Below are 16,137 nucleotides of genomic sequence, written 5' to 3' on the forward strand. Positions count from 1 at the left end.
CCTCTTTTCTTTATAATTAATTCTTTCTGATTTTTTCTCCTTTCACTTCTCCTCATCCTCCTTCCTCTCCTTCCAGCCCACAGTCTGTCCTCCCCTCCTCCCCCTTCTGCTCCTCCGGTCTCTCGTCAGGAGGAGGCGAGTGTTTTCCATCTGGAGACGTACCTGACGGAGCCGAGGCGTCCGGAGACCAGGAGGCTGCGCTCCTTCTCCTCGCCCCCCGACACCGGCCAGCGAGTCTCTACGTTCTCCTCCGCCTCCTTCACCTCCCTTTCCTCCTCCTCCTGCTGTCAGAAGCCTCCACCGGCCCCGCCTCCTGTGGCATCTCCTCCTCCTGCTCCCCCTGTTGGGACGCTGGTGAGTGCGGAGCGTTTATTGATCCTCTATGTTTGCTGGATGGTGTCTCACCTTTTATTTATTTACATTTATTATTTTAAAAACGAAACACGTTTAATCAGAAATCAAAGAAAACCAGAGGAAACGCTCCAAAACCCTGAGCTCCGGCTCTCATCGGCCGTTTCCGGTCATCTCCGGCTCTCATCGGCTGTTTCCGGTTATCTCCGGCTCTCATCGGCTGTTTCCGTCAACCCAGCGCGGGGATGCTGAGGCGCACGCAAGTTCGCGTCAAGTTCACACAGATAATTAGGCAGGAACAGGAAGTTGTACTTTCAAAATAAACTCAACCAGCTGGTGTTTTAAAAACAGGTGAATTTTAATGGGACAAGCTGGAGCTCTGCATTTGTCATCTGTGTTTGAAATTAAATATATTTATAACAGAAAAATTCAGGTACAGGACAACAGTGACTATAGAAAACAGAGCTGGTTCCATTTTAATTAAGTTATAAAACTAAAATGCTTTATAAAGAAAACCAAAAACATCCTGGCGGTGCTGAAACGTTTTGGTAAGATAAATGAAAGTTTCCAGTCTTTCACTTTCGGTTCTTTTTCTGATTATTATTTATTATAAGTTAACAAAAAAATAAACTAATATAGTCTAAAAACGCGCTTTTTTTCTCCTATGCTTTTGTTGTGAAATGTCGCACCGGAAGTGCCACCTGTTAGCTCCGCGAGCTTGTTAGCGGCTGCGGCTCCGGTGGTCGCGGCTGCTGTTTCAACCTGAAGCCGACTGAAGACGGACGTTTACCGGCACAGCAGGTTCTCCGGGGCGCACACGGGATGAAGCCGTGAGTGTCCCGCTGATCCCCGGATACGAACCCCGAGGCGGACCGGAGCGGAGGAGGAGGACAGACGGTTTGATGAGCGGCGGCTGTCGGGTACGCGCTAACGTCACTGTCGTTAGCACTGATTTCTCCGCAGCAGAAGCGCGTTCAGGAATCAGCGGTGTTGACGCGAAAGCGCCGCCGTTTCATGTCCGTCACACCTGGGCCGCTGACACTCCACCGCGGCGACGGGGACACGTGACCCCGGCGATCGGCTGCCGCCACACCACGCTTAATGACACGGAGGCGTGACCGCGTGCTCACCGGAAGATGCCCCGTGACAGCGCAGGCCCCCACACCCACTCCCACACCAGCTGCCCTCCTTCATTAAACACGCTCACAGCTGCTGCAGGTAGCATTCACCTGGCAGATGCAGGTGGGCATTGACGTCATGTTAGAAAACAATCCAATCAGCAGCTGCCCTGTTAAAGGTACAGGCTGGAGTCACCCTCTGCAGACTGTAGCTCATACTTCCACCAGCAGGAGGCAGATTTTACCTGAAGGGTTGTATCAGCAGTAGAAGGAGTTTAACCCTAGTTTAATGTTAATTTGTGAAACTGATTAAATGGTTAATCAGCGTCAGAGTGGGTGATGATCAGGGTCAGAGTGGGCGATGATCAGGGGTCACAGTGGGTTGGAGTGCGTGTTACTTGTGTGGGCATTTTCTGAGTGGACTGTGTGGATCTTCACACTGAACAGCCACAGAAACATGCCGTCTTTGAACCATGAAATTTCTCCTGGAAGTATAAATATTGGAGTGTTTCTCTGCACAGTGTGTGTGTGTGTGTCAGGTGTGATGTTGGCAGTAAACCTGCACACGGAGCAAAGATGGGCGGGCAGATGAACACCTGTGCCGTGTCCTTGTCTGCAGGTGGAGGTTGCAGACACCATGTCGGAGCAGCCGGACCCCGATGATGCCGGTAAGACCCTGAGCTGAGGCGAGCTGTCCGTATCAGCCTGTCACGAGTCTGTGTGCTGCCTGATGATCAGCATCGATGAAGGACAGCCGTCCTTTTACAGATGTTACAAACAGCTGGAGCGGCCCGTCCCTGGCGACTGGGCTGCAGCGTGACTCGCTCCGACGTGATTGGCAGGAGGAGACGCTCACAGAGCTGCAGCTTGTTAAAGATATAAGTTACATGTAATGATGTAAAGATGAGGAGGGATTAAACGTGGCAGAAACATTCAGGTAACACTGAAAATCATCCTCCAGCAGAGGGACCTGTGAACCGGTGACGTCCAGTCAAAAGCCTCGGGTTTCACCCAGAGGCTAAAAGCGTCTGACGTCATCATCCTGCAGCTGGCAGGGCAACCAGCCGTCAGCTGTTCTGTTGTCAGGGCAACAGACGGCTTTAGAGACCAGCTCAGCTGATCAGTGTGTTGAAATCACCGTGGCAACCAGCTCATGGAGATTACTGTCGTGTGGCGCACACACACTGAGGTTTTTTCTGTTAATGCTGTTATGATAATCTGAAGGGCGAGCAAGTCACTTTCTCTCTGTGACTCAGCAGGAAGTGATGTAAGACTGTGGATATCTGGGGTGTACAGAGGTGCTGACCTCAGATCTGTGTCTCTGCAGCGTCCGAGGCGTCGGAGAGAGACATCTACATGCGCTTCATGAAGTGCCACAAGTGCTACGACATCATCCCCACAAGCTCCAAGCTGGTGGTGTTCGACACCACGCTGCAGGTGAGACGCCGGGGCGGCACGCCACAGCCTCCGTCGCCACTGAAAACTTTAATCAGTGTGTGTGTGAGCAGAGACACGCCCACACGGCCATCAGTGACTGATTATTGGTTATTAGACCGTCGCTGATTATCGGTCCGGTCTGTCTCCCTGCTGTTTCAGGTGAAGAAGGCGTTCTTCGCTCTGGTGGCCAACGGCGTGCGAGCCGCTCCGCTGTGGGAGAGCAAGAAGCAAAGCTTTGTGGGTAAGATTCACAGCAAGACACACCACCTTTCAAAATAAAAGCTTCTTTGTGAAAATAATAATCTTTGGATGGACCCAGAAAACGGTCAGCTCAGTGACCTCACTTCCTGTACGTGGATAAAACCTGAGTAATGAACTGAATTAATCACCTGATCATACCTGAGGTCACATCCTGCACGTGCGCTCGAGACAGGAAGTGCATCCACGCTTTCAGCAGTAATTCGTGAAACCATTCATGCTGGTCAATAATTTCCTCACCTGTGGACAAGCTCCGCCCCCAGTCGGAGGTGCTCACTCAGGACTGGCAACCAGTGGGCGGAGGCCGAGATGGCAGAGCCGGTGTGTGAGCGACAGCGTGACACTCATCGGCAGGTGGAGTCACCTGACTCACCTGTGGTTACCTGGTTACCTTCAGAGGAAATCAGGCTGCTTGTGTATCAGAGAAAGTCACACCCACACATAGGGTTGCTACGATTAGTCGACTATTAAATCGTAGTCGACGCGTCGTTTGAAGCTTTGTAAGATCACAAAGGACGCAGGAATGAGTAGCAGGATTTAAGAGTGTAATAACGGACTGAAACAGAAGATGGCAGCACTGCATGTACAAGGATGCCAGCTGCCGTTAAACCCCGAAGAAGAAGCAGCAGCTGTGTCCCAGAATTCATAGCGCAGCCCAGCTCAGTTTCCAACAATGGCGGCAGCTAGTTAGTTTTAATGTTACTCTTATTATTCTTTCTGGGTCACAAAATAAACGTTTAACATATTTTCAGGCTTGAATGTAGCTGTGTAAACCTCAAATATCTGCTCAGTTTATCAGGACACCACATATTTTCAAAAGCGCTCCAACGTTTTCGGAGACGTCTGTTACCCACTAGCTCGATAGCTAGCCGGGGGCTAGGCTCACTAGAGCCGTGAGAACACCGGACTCCCCGCAGATCGTTTTCAAACCCACCGCCGTCTTTCATTACTCAGGTAAACATGATATATGAGTCACTTAGATAACTTAAAATGTTATTGTTTGGCTTTTTTTTTTTTAGTATTTTATTTGTTCCTGAGTAAATCGGTTTGGCTGAGATTAAAGTTATAGTTTTTACACAGCTGAATAAACGTCAAGCAGACAGCTGATCATCAGAAGTGTGAGATGCTCCAGAATATACTCCGGTGTCCTGTTATAGTTTAGATAGCAAGGAGTTTATTAAACTTCACCGAAACAATCTGCAAATTTCATTAAAATTTAATAAACTATCATCTTGTCTTTATTTTTAGTTAGCACCTTAAACACTTAAAGCTGTAAGCTAATGATAGTTATATAAGAGCAGATGCTGCTGGTGCGATAAGCTGTAGTTTTACGTCCAGTGGATGATGAGCTGATTAGTCGACTATCAAAATAATCGTCTGTGGCAGCCCTACCCACACACACACACTCGTTTTCATATCTTAGTGGGGACATCTAATTATTGTCCCTCACTCTGAGCCGAACCATAACCTAACTGTAATCCTGACACTACAACCACACAAATGTATCCCAGCCCCTGGGCATGCCAACCTTGTTCCCTGCTGGAGTTGATTCGTGGATCTCTGTTTCAGGAATGTTGACCATCACTGACTTCATCAACATCCTCACCAGATACTACAAGTCCCCCATGGTAACACACACACACACTCACACACACACACACACTCAGTCACACGTGCAGCTCTGTGATTTCCTGCTGACGTCTCTCAGATGGACGGAGCGATCTCGCCTACAGCCAGCAGGTCTGAGCTCACGGTTGAACCTGTGCAGGTTCTTCTGTCGTTCTCAGAGCTGCGAGCACGTTCAGGCTCTTCCTGTGAGCTTCATCCCAGCCTGATCGCAGGAGGGGCGAGGATCAGCATTTCTTTATACAAGTCACTGAATGTGCAATGATTACCCCAACGCCCCCACACACGCACACACACACACACACACACACACACACACACACACACACACACACACACACACATAAACGCGCACACACACACACGCACACACACACACACACACACACACGCACACACACACACGCACACACACACACACACACACACACGCAAACTCGCACACACACGCACACACACACACACGCAAACTCGCACACACACGCACACACACACGCAAACTCACACACGCACACACACACGCACACACACACGCACACACACACACATAAACGCGCGCACACACACACACACACACACGCACATAAACGCGCACACACGCACACACACACACAGACACACACGCGCACACACACACACACACACACACACACACACACGCACACACACGCACACACACACACACACACACACACGCAAACTCGCACACACACGCACACACACACGCACACACACACACACACACACACGCACACACACACACGGACTGGATTCATGGGACACTGAATCCAGTCCCCCCGCCCCCGCTGTAGTTGCAGTTTTGCTCAGTTGTCCTGAGAAACGCAGACCTGAGTTTATTGGTTTAAGCTCAGTGAACTCGCCTGAAACCCGACACCCACTCGCACCTCCGTCCATGTCTGAGCACACTCTCCTCTCTGAGGCATCCAGGTGCGACTCTAACGCCCGTCTGTGTCCACAGGTGCAGATCTACGAGCTGGAGGAGCACAAAATCGAGACGTGGAGAGGTACGAGCTCTTTGTGTTCTTCTTTGTGAGCTGTAGCGTGACGGGCCGATCTAATAATAACACCTGTGCCACGCCCACAGAGCTCTACCTGCAGGAGACCTTCAAACCTCTGGTCCACATCTCACCTGATGCCAGGTACCTGACAAAGAGGACAGCCAGAGTGCAAGTCCTCTGAAGTGACAGAAACACGAGCGTGTGTGTGTGTGTGAAGTATCCTGGTACAGAGCTCAGACTGAATAATTAATGATGAGCCCAGAATAGACTGAAGGAGACGAGGGAGGGGGCACAAGAGGAGGCAAGGGAAGGAAATAAGGCACAGAAATGGTAGGAGAGAAAGGGAACATGAAAGGAAAGGAGAAGAGGGAAGGGAACTTACAGTAGGACGAGAGGAGGAGGAGCAGCGTGTGACTCGTGTGTGTCCTCGCAGCGTGTTCGAGGCCGTGCACTCGCTCATCAAGAACAAGATCCACCGTCTGCCCGTCATCGACCCGGTCAGCGGGAACGCCCTCTACATCCTGACGCACAAGAGGATCCTCAAGTTCCTGCAGCTGTTTGTGAGTCTGTGTGTGTCTCTGTGTATGTGTGTGTGTGTGTGTGTGTGTGTGTGTGTCTCTGTGTGTGTGTGTGTGTGTGTGTGTGTGTGTGTGTCTGTGTGTGTGTGTCTCTGTGTATGTGTGTGTGTGTGAGTCTGTGTGTGTGTGTCTCTGTGTATGTGTGTGTGTGTGTCTCTGTGTGTGTGTGTTTGTGTGTCCATGCGTGTGCGTGTGTGTGTGTGTGTGTGTGTGTCTGTGTGTGTGTGTCTCTGTGTGTGTGTGTGTGTGTGTGTGAGTCTGTGTGTGTGTGTGTGTCTCTGTGTGTGTGTGTGTCTCTGTGTGTGTGTGTGTGTGTGTGTGTGTGTGTGTGTGTGTGTACTTGGACTGACTCAGGCTGAGAACACGTCTGCAGGTCTCCTGTCAGTGCTCACGTGTGTATTGCACCCCCTGCTGGAAAGGCTGCTCATTACACTGTGCAGGACTGAAGCTGTGTGTTTGTGTGTCCTTGCGTGTGTGTGTGTGTGTGTCAGGTGTGTGAGATGCCCATGCCGGCCTTCATGAAGCAGACTCTGGAGGAGCTCAGCGTGGGGACGTACACCAACATCGCCTACATCCACCCCGACACGCCACTCATCACCGCGCTCTCCGTGTTCACGCACCGCCGCGTCTCCGCCCTCCCCGTCGTTGATCACCACGGTAACATACCATACTTCCACAGGCTGCTCAGAGCGAGGACGTTACAGTGATGTCACTCTGTCTGTGTCTGCAGGTAAAGTGGTGGACATCTACTCCAAGTTTGACGTCATTGTGAGTACACCAGTGTGTGTGTGTGTGTGTGTGAGCGACGGGTCATGTGACAGCAGCAACATGATGTCACGTGTCCACAGAACCTGGCAGCAGAGAAAACCTACAACAACCTGGACGTGACGGTGACTCAGGCGCTGAGGCACCGCTCCCAGTACTTCGAGGGAGTGATGAAGTGCAACAAGCTGGAGACGCTGGAGACCATCGTGGACCGCATCGTGAAGGCCGAGGTGACGCACGCACACACACACGGGATCGAACCACCGACCGGCTGATCAGTAGATCCAGCCCAGCTGAAAGCATCCGTGCAGGTTTCTGTACAGGTGCTGCAGCCTGAGCACAGGTCAGATTCAGGTCAGCGGGGAGTCTGACCACGAGTCACTGTTCTCGAGCCAATGAGCTCTGTCGCTTCTGCTGTGTCGTTATCCTCAAAATAAAAGGCAAACGTATTGTTTCATGTGTTTTCAAACAATCGGTGTGAAAATCTGTCCTTGCTCATCATCATCACACACTTTTTAAATGTGTGTGTGTGTGTGTGCAGGTTCACCGGCTGGTGGTCGTCGATGAAGAGTCTCGCATTGTCGGTATTGTCTCTCTGTCTGACATCCTGCAGGCGCTGGTCTTAACCCCTGCAGGTACACACACACACACACACACACACACACACACACACAGGCTCTGTAAATGCACAGATAGAGCTGGGTGTCATCTGCATAGCAGTGTAAATGTATGCTATGTCTTCTAATGATGCTGCCTAAGGGAAGCATGTATAATGTAAACAGAATTGGTCCTAGCACTGAACCCTGTGGAACTCCATCACTAACCTCAGTGTGTGAAGAGGACTCTCCACTTGAGATAAGATAACCTTTATTAGTCCCACGCGTGGGTTACAGCCGTGGACAGTTGCATAGAAAAATGAAACACTGAATAAGATGTCAGTTAGAAACATTTCCATGAACAAACTGGAGTCTATGAGACCGATATGATACAAACATCACCTAAAGACACGATGATGGTTTGGAGGAAGAGCAGAAAACATCGAGCGGCGCCTCAGACCCGGCTCGCCTCACCTCACCCTCTGTCTCTGTCTGCAGGTCTGGGGAGGAAGGAGTCTCTCCCCCCTCAGCTGACAGCTCTGGACTCAGCGGGACCGGAGCAGGACCGAAACCAAGAGCAGAACCAGGACCTGGGATCAGAGCCTGGAACAAATCCAGAAACAGAAAGTAAACCCGAGTCAAATCAGCAGGAGGAGGAGGAGGAGCAGGAGGCCGGGGACCCCGAAACAGGAGGAGAGACCGATGCTGCAGAGACAGACAGAGAGAGAGAGGAGGAGGAAAACGAGGAGAGAGAGGAGGGGGGAGAGGATAAAGATGAGGAAACAGAAGGAGAGAAAGAGGAGAGGGAGGAGGTGACAGAGGGAGAGGAAGATGGAGGGACAACAGAGGTGGAGGCTGAGGAGGAGACCAAAGAGAAGGCAGACAGAAACAATGATGAGGAGACGGAGGGAGACAGAGGGGGAGGGGCAACAGACGAGAGAGAGGGAGGAGAAACAGAGATGGAGGCTGAGGAGGAGGACAGAGAGGCGGGAGGGTGTGAGGAAGAGGAGGGCAATGGTAATGAGGGGGGAGGTGAAGAGAAAGGCGGGGTGGAGGAACAGCCAGATGAAGGAGTGAGAGAGGAGGAGGCAATGCCAGAAGGAGGCGGGGACGGGGAGGCAGTGTGACATCATCGCCCGGCTCCTCTGGACTGTCGTCACGGCTCGCCGCGCTCCTCTCGAGCCGACCACCGTAGAAGAAGAAGGGGTGGGATGCACAGTGCAGGCGTATGATTGGACAAGTCTTCTGAGGGTGGGCGGGGCCTGTGGGTGATTGATGTATGCTAGAGCCAATCAGGGATCTCTGGTGGTCTCTTTATTTAATCCTCAAACTTTAATGGTGACAAACTGTCACGTGTTTCATCGACAATCGCATCATTACCGTGGCAACATGAGCGACAGCAGCGCTGCACCTGCTGCAGGCACCACAGATCCCGAGCGATCCGATTGGCTCACTGATTCCCAACAGGTAAAAAAAAACAATACTCGTTTATTCTGTAAACAAAACCCGCCCTCTGTTATGTCATGAAGGGGCGGGCCCATCGCGCTGTCGTGGTGCCTTTGAATCCTGACCACGGTCTCTGATTGGTGGAGAGTTTTATCGATGACTGGTTGTGCCACAGGTGAGTGGAAGAGCTCACCTGTGTACCTGAGGTGATTGTACGAGTGCGTCTGTTTTATTATTTTGTGTAAATCTGAACAAAGATGAGTTTTATTGTTAATGTAATCATAGTTTCTGTGGTGAGCGGGGCGGGCTGCAGGTGGCGCTAACACGCAGTGTGCACCACCAGACACGTGAACCTTGTATATAAATACTCTATCCCCAGGGACTCTGGGAAATGTAGTTACAGAGCAGGTTGTCCCAGCTGTGATGTGTTCGCTGACATCGTGTGTCAGAGAGCTTCTGTCAGAGCGTCGGCGTGCTGCTGTTCACACGATGAATAAAGCGTCCTGATGTTTTGCTGTGCTCGAGTCTTCTTTTCTTCTCTGCTGCTTCCTGCTGAGCTTCGCCCTCGTCATTAGATTCAGGCTCAGGTGGGTACAGGTGTGCCTGGTCTCAGTCCCTGTGGATTGAGACCAGGCACACCTGTACCCACTCCAACCTTCTTCATCATGCAAATGAAGTGCAGGCTTCATCAGGGCGCGCCCTGAAAACTCAGCGGCGTCCACAGTGGGCCTGATCCCAGGATCCTCTCTATCCAGCCAGGTGTCAAAGACTGTGTGACGCCTTATTAAGTGTAGTAGCAACGCACTCTGGAAGCTAACGGCTCAAACCTAAAGCGGAGGAATCCACTGCCATCTGTTTCTAAGAGCGACGCCGTCACGACACACACATGATCTAAAACACAGTCTAGACGTCACAGCCGAGGAGAAAGGCCCGAGCGCTGAACTCGAGGAGGAATCGAGCTAAATGTCAACACAGCGCACCTGAAAGTAACCATGGCAACAGCCACAATGACATCGATGTCCACTGTTGCTGAGGTCATGATGTTAGTGTTTCTATGCTGCGGCACGAAGACGAACAGCTGGCTTCATGAAATCGGTGATGCAGATGTCCGTCGTGCAGCTCATCAGTGATGTGCTGAAGAGTCGTTCTTCCATCACACGTGTCGGCTGACGTGGGCTTTTTAAACAAACCTGTCCTAATAATAATCACTGCAGCTCGTTTACTTGCTAATGCTAATCTGTCCCCCACAAACTCACCGCAGGTTCATCCACAAACAGCCCCACCAGCTCCACCCTCTGGAGGTGGATCTGCCCCCTCCGTGCAGATTACAGCGACTTCATCATCAACAGACGAGATGACAGTAAAGATTTTAAAACTGTAAAATGAAGTCTTATGACATCAGGTCCCATCTATGGGACAGTCGGTGAGGACATTACCACCCAAACTGTGACGCCAACAAACCATCAACTTAAAATACACAATAATACCTGTAACTATCCTATACCGAACTGGAGATTGTTATTCATGCTTTTATCTCATCACGACTGGACTATTGCAATTCCCTGTTTACTTGTCTAAACAAAGGTTCCTTGGAGCGTCTGCAGATCGTTCAGAATGCTGCAGCAAGACGTTTGACGAAAGCTTCTAAATATTCACATATAACACCGTTGCTTATGCAGTTACATTGGCTTCCTGTCGAATTTAGAGTCCATTTTAAGATTTTGGTTTTAACTTTTAAGGCTCTTCAACAACAAGCACCACCATATATTATTGAACTTTTGCAGCCCTATGCCCCTAGTAGGTCTCTGAGGTCGAGTAGTCAGGGCCTACTTGTCATTCAGTATACGAGACTGAAAACTAGGGGTGATAGAGCTTTTGCTACTGTGGCCGCCAGACTGTGGAATTCTCTTCCTCAGGACTTACGATCCGCTGATTCATTGATTACTTTTAAAAAACAGCTAAAAACACATCTTTTTAAAACTGCTTTTTGCTAACTTTGTTTGTATCTTGTCTTTTTAATCTGTTATATCTTGTAAAGCACTTTGTGATCTCTATCTAGAAATGTGCTATATAAATAAAATTTTACTTACTTACTTAAAAAGGAGGTAAACAGGAAGTGTTACACACCTGTGTGTGTCGCAGGCTCTAGGCAGGATACGTCCCTCATCACATGGGTAAAAAACCTTTGTATCAGAGCCTCACTGATGATTCAGCTCATTTTTCCTGCACAGATGATCCATCAGTGTTCGTCTTACATTATAGAGCCATCATACAGTATTTATTCCTTTGTATTATCAGCATGTTTGTCATTATGTCCAGAGCAGGCAGCCAAACAAATGCATAAGTCCGTCTGAATAAGTCAATATGGAAGGAAGGAGGGGGCGTGTCTCAGAGTTACCTCCCAGCCAGGCTCAAACACCAAGTGGTCGGCCAGGGCCTGCACCTGGCTTTAGCACTGTGAGGTGCTGACATGCACAAACATGGAGGCATGAAGAGCAGCCACAGATGAGAAAAGAGTGGAAAAATGTAACCAAACATGAGCTCATGGCCTTCTTTGGATTGACTGTTCTCGCAGGAAGTGAGAAGGACTGGGATGTCCCAGTCAGTGTGTTTGTACAAGGCCACTATGTCAATTCAAAGATTTGAAGATATTCCCTGTTTCTTTGATGCCAAGAGGACCAGAGCCTACCGACTGAAAACAGACCACATGGCAGCTTTCTGCTGCGTGTGGGAGCTGTGTGATTGTGTTACAGAGGCTGAACAACGTGTGCCTGTCAGAGGGAGGAGCCAGCTCCTGCAGTGGCTGCAGAGCACGTTTAAGAATATGTCATCTTCACCCAAATGAGACAAATGTCTTATGATTATGTGGAAGAGTGGTGACGCAAAAACTGCAATTTCTCAAAATGAGTTAAAAAATAAATAAAAATGCAAATGGCCTCATGTCACAAACGTGTTTTATGAGGAATACCTGGAATATGAAAATATTACAACTGTTGGTTTCAAAGAGTTTGAAGAATAAAAACCGAGTTCACTGCAAAAACACATTAATTTTATTTGGCCCCAAATAAAATGATTTGGAGCAAAGAAAATTTCTCTGTGTCTGAATTAAACTGTGCTAATCAGGACGGATGACAATCACTCTCATTTGATGCCAAACTGCATTATTTTAAACTCGTGGGTCATTTCCAGGATATTTCAAATCAGACTTCAGTGGTGGCAAAAACAGATGTTTAACATCAGGCAGCGAGGTCACAGCGCTCACACTCCCACACAGCTGTGAGGAGCTCTTACAGACCACGGTGACTGTGCAGAGGGACGTTTGTAGAATCAGCAGACACGTTTAACCGGAGGCACACACAAGTCCACTCTGCTTACTGGCTTTTAACTGACATTAGAAACCTCGTGGAGGACGGCTGTGTGAGGGTTGTTGTTAGTTTGTGTGTAGGCCTTCCTGCTGCTCGCACTGCAGCATGACTGTGCAGCTGATGCTGTTCATGCTTTCTTCAGAGACACACCCACTCCACCTGCACACTCACAGCAAAGCAGATGTGTTACCACGTAATGAAGTGATGCCTCTGCAGGTGCTTGCAGTCGACACATGCAAAGGAACGCTGTCCTCTGATGAGACCGATGATGAGATGTCATTACCGTAGGAAAATCCACACAGTGTAGGTCTGTGTGGGTCTGAGTAGGTCTGTTTGGGTCTGAGTGGGTCTGAGTGGGTCTGTGTGGACTGAGTGGGTTTGTGTGGGTCTGTGTGGGAGTGTGTGGGTCTGAGTGGGTCTGTGCGGACTGAGTGGGTTTGTGTAGGTCTGTGTGGGAGTGTGTGGGTCTGAGTGGGTCTGTGCGGACTGAGTGGGTCTGTGTGGACTGAGTGGGTTTGTGTGGGTCTGTGTGGGAGTGTGTGGGTCTGAGTGGGTCTGTTTGGGTCTGAGTGGGTCTGTGTGGACTGAGTGGGTTTGTGTGGGTCTGTGTGGGAGTGTGTGGGTCTGAGTGGGTCTGTGCGGACTGAGTGGGTCTGTGTGATCCTGGTGATCCTAAATCCTGGAGCTTGTTCCTGGGAACGTCTTCAAAGTAAATATTAAATGTTGTGTTTTTGTTGAATGTTTATAAAACGTAATTTGTATCCATTTTTGTTTTTTCTTTAAAGTTGTAAGAATATGCTGACCTAGTTTTGTTACGTAACTTTGTAATTCCTTTTATTGGAAAAGGTTTTGGAAAGTGATTGGTTCATTGGCTCATGGACCCGCCCATTAATCAGGGGATTAAGAGCACCTGGAGGGGTGTGGTGAGGATGGTTTTTTGTTTGCCAAATGTCTGATGGGAGGACGGGAGGGTTAGAAAATGATTTTTTTGACCACTTTTGAAGTTGTTAAAGCAAATTAAGGTAACTTTCGTTTAATTTTAAGTTGTAAGAAGTTATTTGGTTGATTTTTGTTTATAATTTTGCACGAAATAAACGGCATATGATTTTTAAACAATGGAGTCAGACGTGCGCTCTAAAACAAACCTCCTGTTGCCACCCACGGCCTTTTCTGGGACTTTGTTGGTGTTTGGAACATAAAAGGCCGTGACATTAACCAATCAGCTGCAGTCTGATCTGTAGTTTCCTGTTAGCATGTAAAGCTTAGACTGAACAGTATAATCTACGTTACAGACGCTGACTTTGTTCTGATGAGCTGCCAACCACAGTCAAAGAGACGTGTGGGCACTGAGACGAGGATCTTACATGTTTGCAAGATTTCTTGCAGGAGCTCAAAGTATCAGGTACTATATAGTATCAGCTGTATATACCTGTAGTACTGTGTATATACCGTATATACAGTATTTTACATGCAGAGCACCTCGAAGCGTCCTTAGATATTAATTTAAAACATTCTCGTACAGACTGGTTTTTATTTTGATCATAAACAGCTTCAAACATCACAGATGGAAACAGGCTGGTGTCCTGCACGTGCTCCAGGGATGACTGGACAATCCATGTTCACATCCTTCCTGATGAAAACAGACCTTTCAAAATAAAAGTTTGACCACAACTGTAAGGAGATCTCTGGTTCTGTGAGAGCACCTGAACACTTACAGAGTTTAGAACAGGGGTGGGCAACTCCAGGCCTCGAGGGCCGGTGTCCCTGCAGGTTTTAGATGTCCTTGAACCAACACAGCTGATTTAAATGGCTAAATTAGCTCCTCCCCATGTCCTGAAGTTCTCCAGAGGCCTGGCAACGAACGAATCATGTGATTCAAGTGTGTTGACCCGAGATGAGATCTAAAACCTGCAGAACACCGACCCTTGGGCCTGAAATTGCCCACCCCTGGTTCAGAACCATGATGGGTGCAGCAGTTAGCCATGTTGGCGTCCTTACGCGAGGTTCTCTCTGATGTGGAAACTAAAGGAGTAAAGATGTTGGTAAACATTAGCTGATGTTTGTCGCTGCTTGATGAAAATAACAAGAACTGTTCAGCAGGATCATCATTCCACTGTATCCTGAAGTATAAGATCATACAGGATTGACTGCATGTTTTCGTTCCACCGTAATCCTGTAAGGTGAACACTGTGGATCCAGACTAAAGCTTAGATCCACTCCAGCTCCCCCATCAGTCCTGCCTGAAGGTTACAACATCTCTGTTTTACAGTTGATTCAAAGGAAATCTGTAAGTGTTGCTGGATTCAGTGACTTCAGTTCCAGGAGCCCAAAGAATGGCAGCTGATTACCAAGTAAAGTACTGGTCACATCAACACTGCATTGTTACCGTACTCTGTGTAGTTGTTAATAGTTCCACATGTTTTGGTTAAACGCTGTGTAGCATCGAACACTGAGAGAAGCTAAGCTTTGTCTAACTGTAATCTGAATGTTTTAGCAAAGTAATGCAGTATTTACTGCAGTATTTACTGCAGTATTTTGGTCCATGTTAGGTGTCACTGTTGGTTTGACGCCTGTTACCCAGGTCACGTGACTCAGATTGTTCCAGAGGCTCCATCGTTCTCTGCAGCCCCTCCAGCTTCCTCATCCTGTGGGCTGTGCTGTGTGCAGCAGAGCTCTCTCCCAGTCAGTGCCACAAACACAGACTATTCATCTAGAACAGGTGGAGAGATGTGTAAGCGTTCTTTACGTTAAATACAACCTTCGTTTTCATTTTATTCTAACAGTAATTTAGATCAGTGCTAACTGAAAACCAAGAGTGTATAAAACCACCAGGAGCATCTCCAGATGTGCTAAAATACTTTGGGGATTATAGGGAACCTGAGTTGTCCTCGTCCAGCTGCTCGTCCCACACAGCAGAGCTGTTCAGCAGTGACGCCTCCTCCTGTCCTGGTGGGATCGTTAGTCCGTCCTCCAACATGCGGTCCAGACCTGCTCGGAGTCCAGCAGACGCCAAAGATATGAATGACATCAGGCCGTCCTCCCCCAGTGAGTGAAGGACATCCTGGTACGTGTTACTGTAATCCAGACATTGCACCCAAGTCCTCCTACTCTGTAAATACATCTGAATTTATTTTGGATTTCAGGTGTGTTTCCGATCAGTATCAGATCTAACCACGCAGTCAGGTAATAATGTGCAAACGACTGACCTCTGAAGGTGGCAGAGAGGAAACTCGCTCTCCCTGTTCCTCAAACATGATCTGCGCTGCGTGACAACGACACAGCTGTACAGAACACTGACGAGTTCATTTCATTCATTCTTATTCATTCTGTATCACAGCCAATCAGATGAACCAGATTTTTTTTTAAAATAACACAAAACAAACAAACGGTCAGGACAAAAATTTCTTTCAGGTACATAAACTATGAAGTAGTCAACAAAAAACCAAGTGCAATATGCACGACACAGACTCAGAGATGGAGCGAGCTTAACGGGCTCTTTCTCCTGTCAATCACAACAACTCTGTTATTATTTCATTAGCTGTCGTTTATTTGCCAAAGTCAGTTGTTGTTAACAGGGC

The 16,137-nt window shown here is 48.6% G+C and overlaps 1 protein-coding gene and 1 long non-coding RNA gene across 2 annotated transcripts in view; both read left to right on the top strand.

Moving 5' to 3' along the window:
- Positions 1 to 9,898, top strand: part of LOC113028834 (5'-AMP-activated protein kinase subunit gamma-2-like) — a 21,417-nt gene extending 11,519 nt beyond the window's left edge. Inside the window, exons 5-18 of the mRNA XM_026179279.1 lie at positions 77 to 354; positions 2,089 to 2,137; positions 2,797 to 2,906; positions 3,066 to 3,147; positions 4,734 to 4,792; positions 5,770 to 5,815; positions 5,896 to 5,950; positions 6,243 to 6,369; positions 6,879 to 7,044; positions 7,118 to 7,155; positions 7,236 to 7,382; positions 7,694 to 7,787; positions 8,247 to 8,452; positions 9,770 to 9,898. Of these exons, the coding sequence (XP_026035064.1) occupies positions 77 to 354; positions 2,089 to 2,137; positions 2,797 to 2,906; positions 3,066 to 3,147; positions 4,734 to 4,792; positions 5,770 to 5,815; positions 5,896 to 5,950; positions 6,243 to 6,369; positions 6,879 to 7,044; positions 7,118 to 7,155; positions 7,236 to 7,382; positions 7,694 to 7,787; positions 8,247 to 8,452; positions 9,770 to 9,898 (1,586 nt within the window). The remainder of the gene's footprint in view (positions 1 to 76; positions 355 to 2,088; positions 2,138 to 2,796; positions 2,907 to 3,065; positions 3,148 to 4,733; positions 4,793 to 5,769; positions 5,816 to 5,895; positions 5,951 to 6,242; positions 6,370 to 6,878; positions 7,045 to 7,117; positions 7,156 to 7,235; positions 7,383 to 7,693; positions 7,788 to 8,246; positions 8,453 to 9,769) is intronic.
- Positions 9,899 to 14,493: 4,595 nt separating this feature from the next.
- On the top strand, positions 14,494 to 15,878 carry LOC113029351 (uncharacterized). Its single transcript, XR_003273394.1, has 3 exons — positions 14,494 to 15,290; positions 15,432 to 15,623; positions 15,703 to 15,878. It is a non-coding gene; the product is annotated as an uncharacterized LOC113029351 (long non-coding RNA).
- Positions 15,879 to 16,137: the final 259 nt, after the last annotated feature.

This window comes from Astatotilapia calliptera, chromosome 9, assembly GCF_900246225.1.
Source record: "Astatotilapia calliptera chromosome 9, fAstCal1.2, whole genome shotgun sequence".
NCBI lineage: Eukaryota > Metazoa > Chordata > Actinopteri > Cichliformes > Cichlidae > Astatotilapia > Astatotilapia calliptera.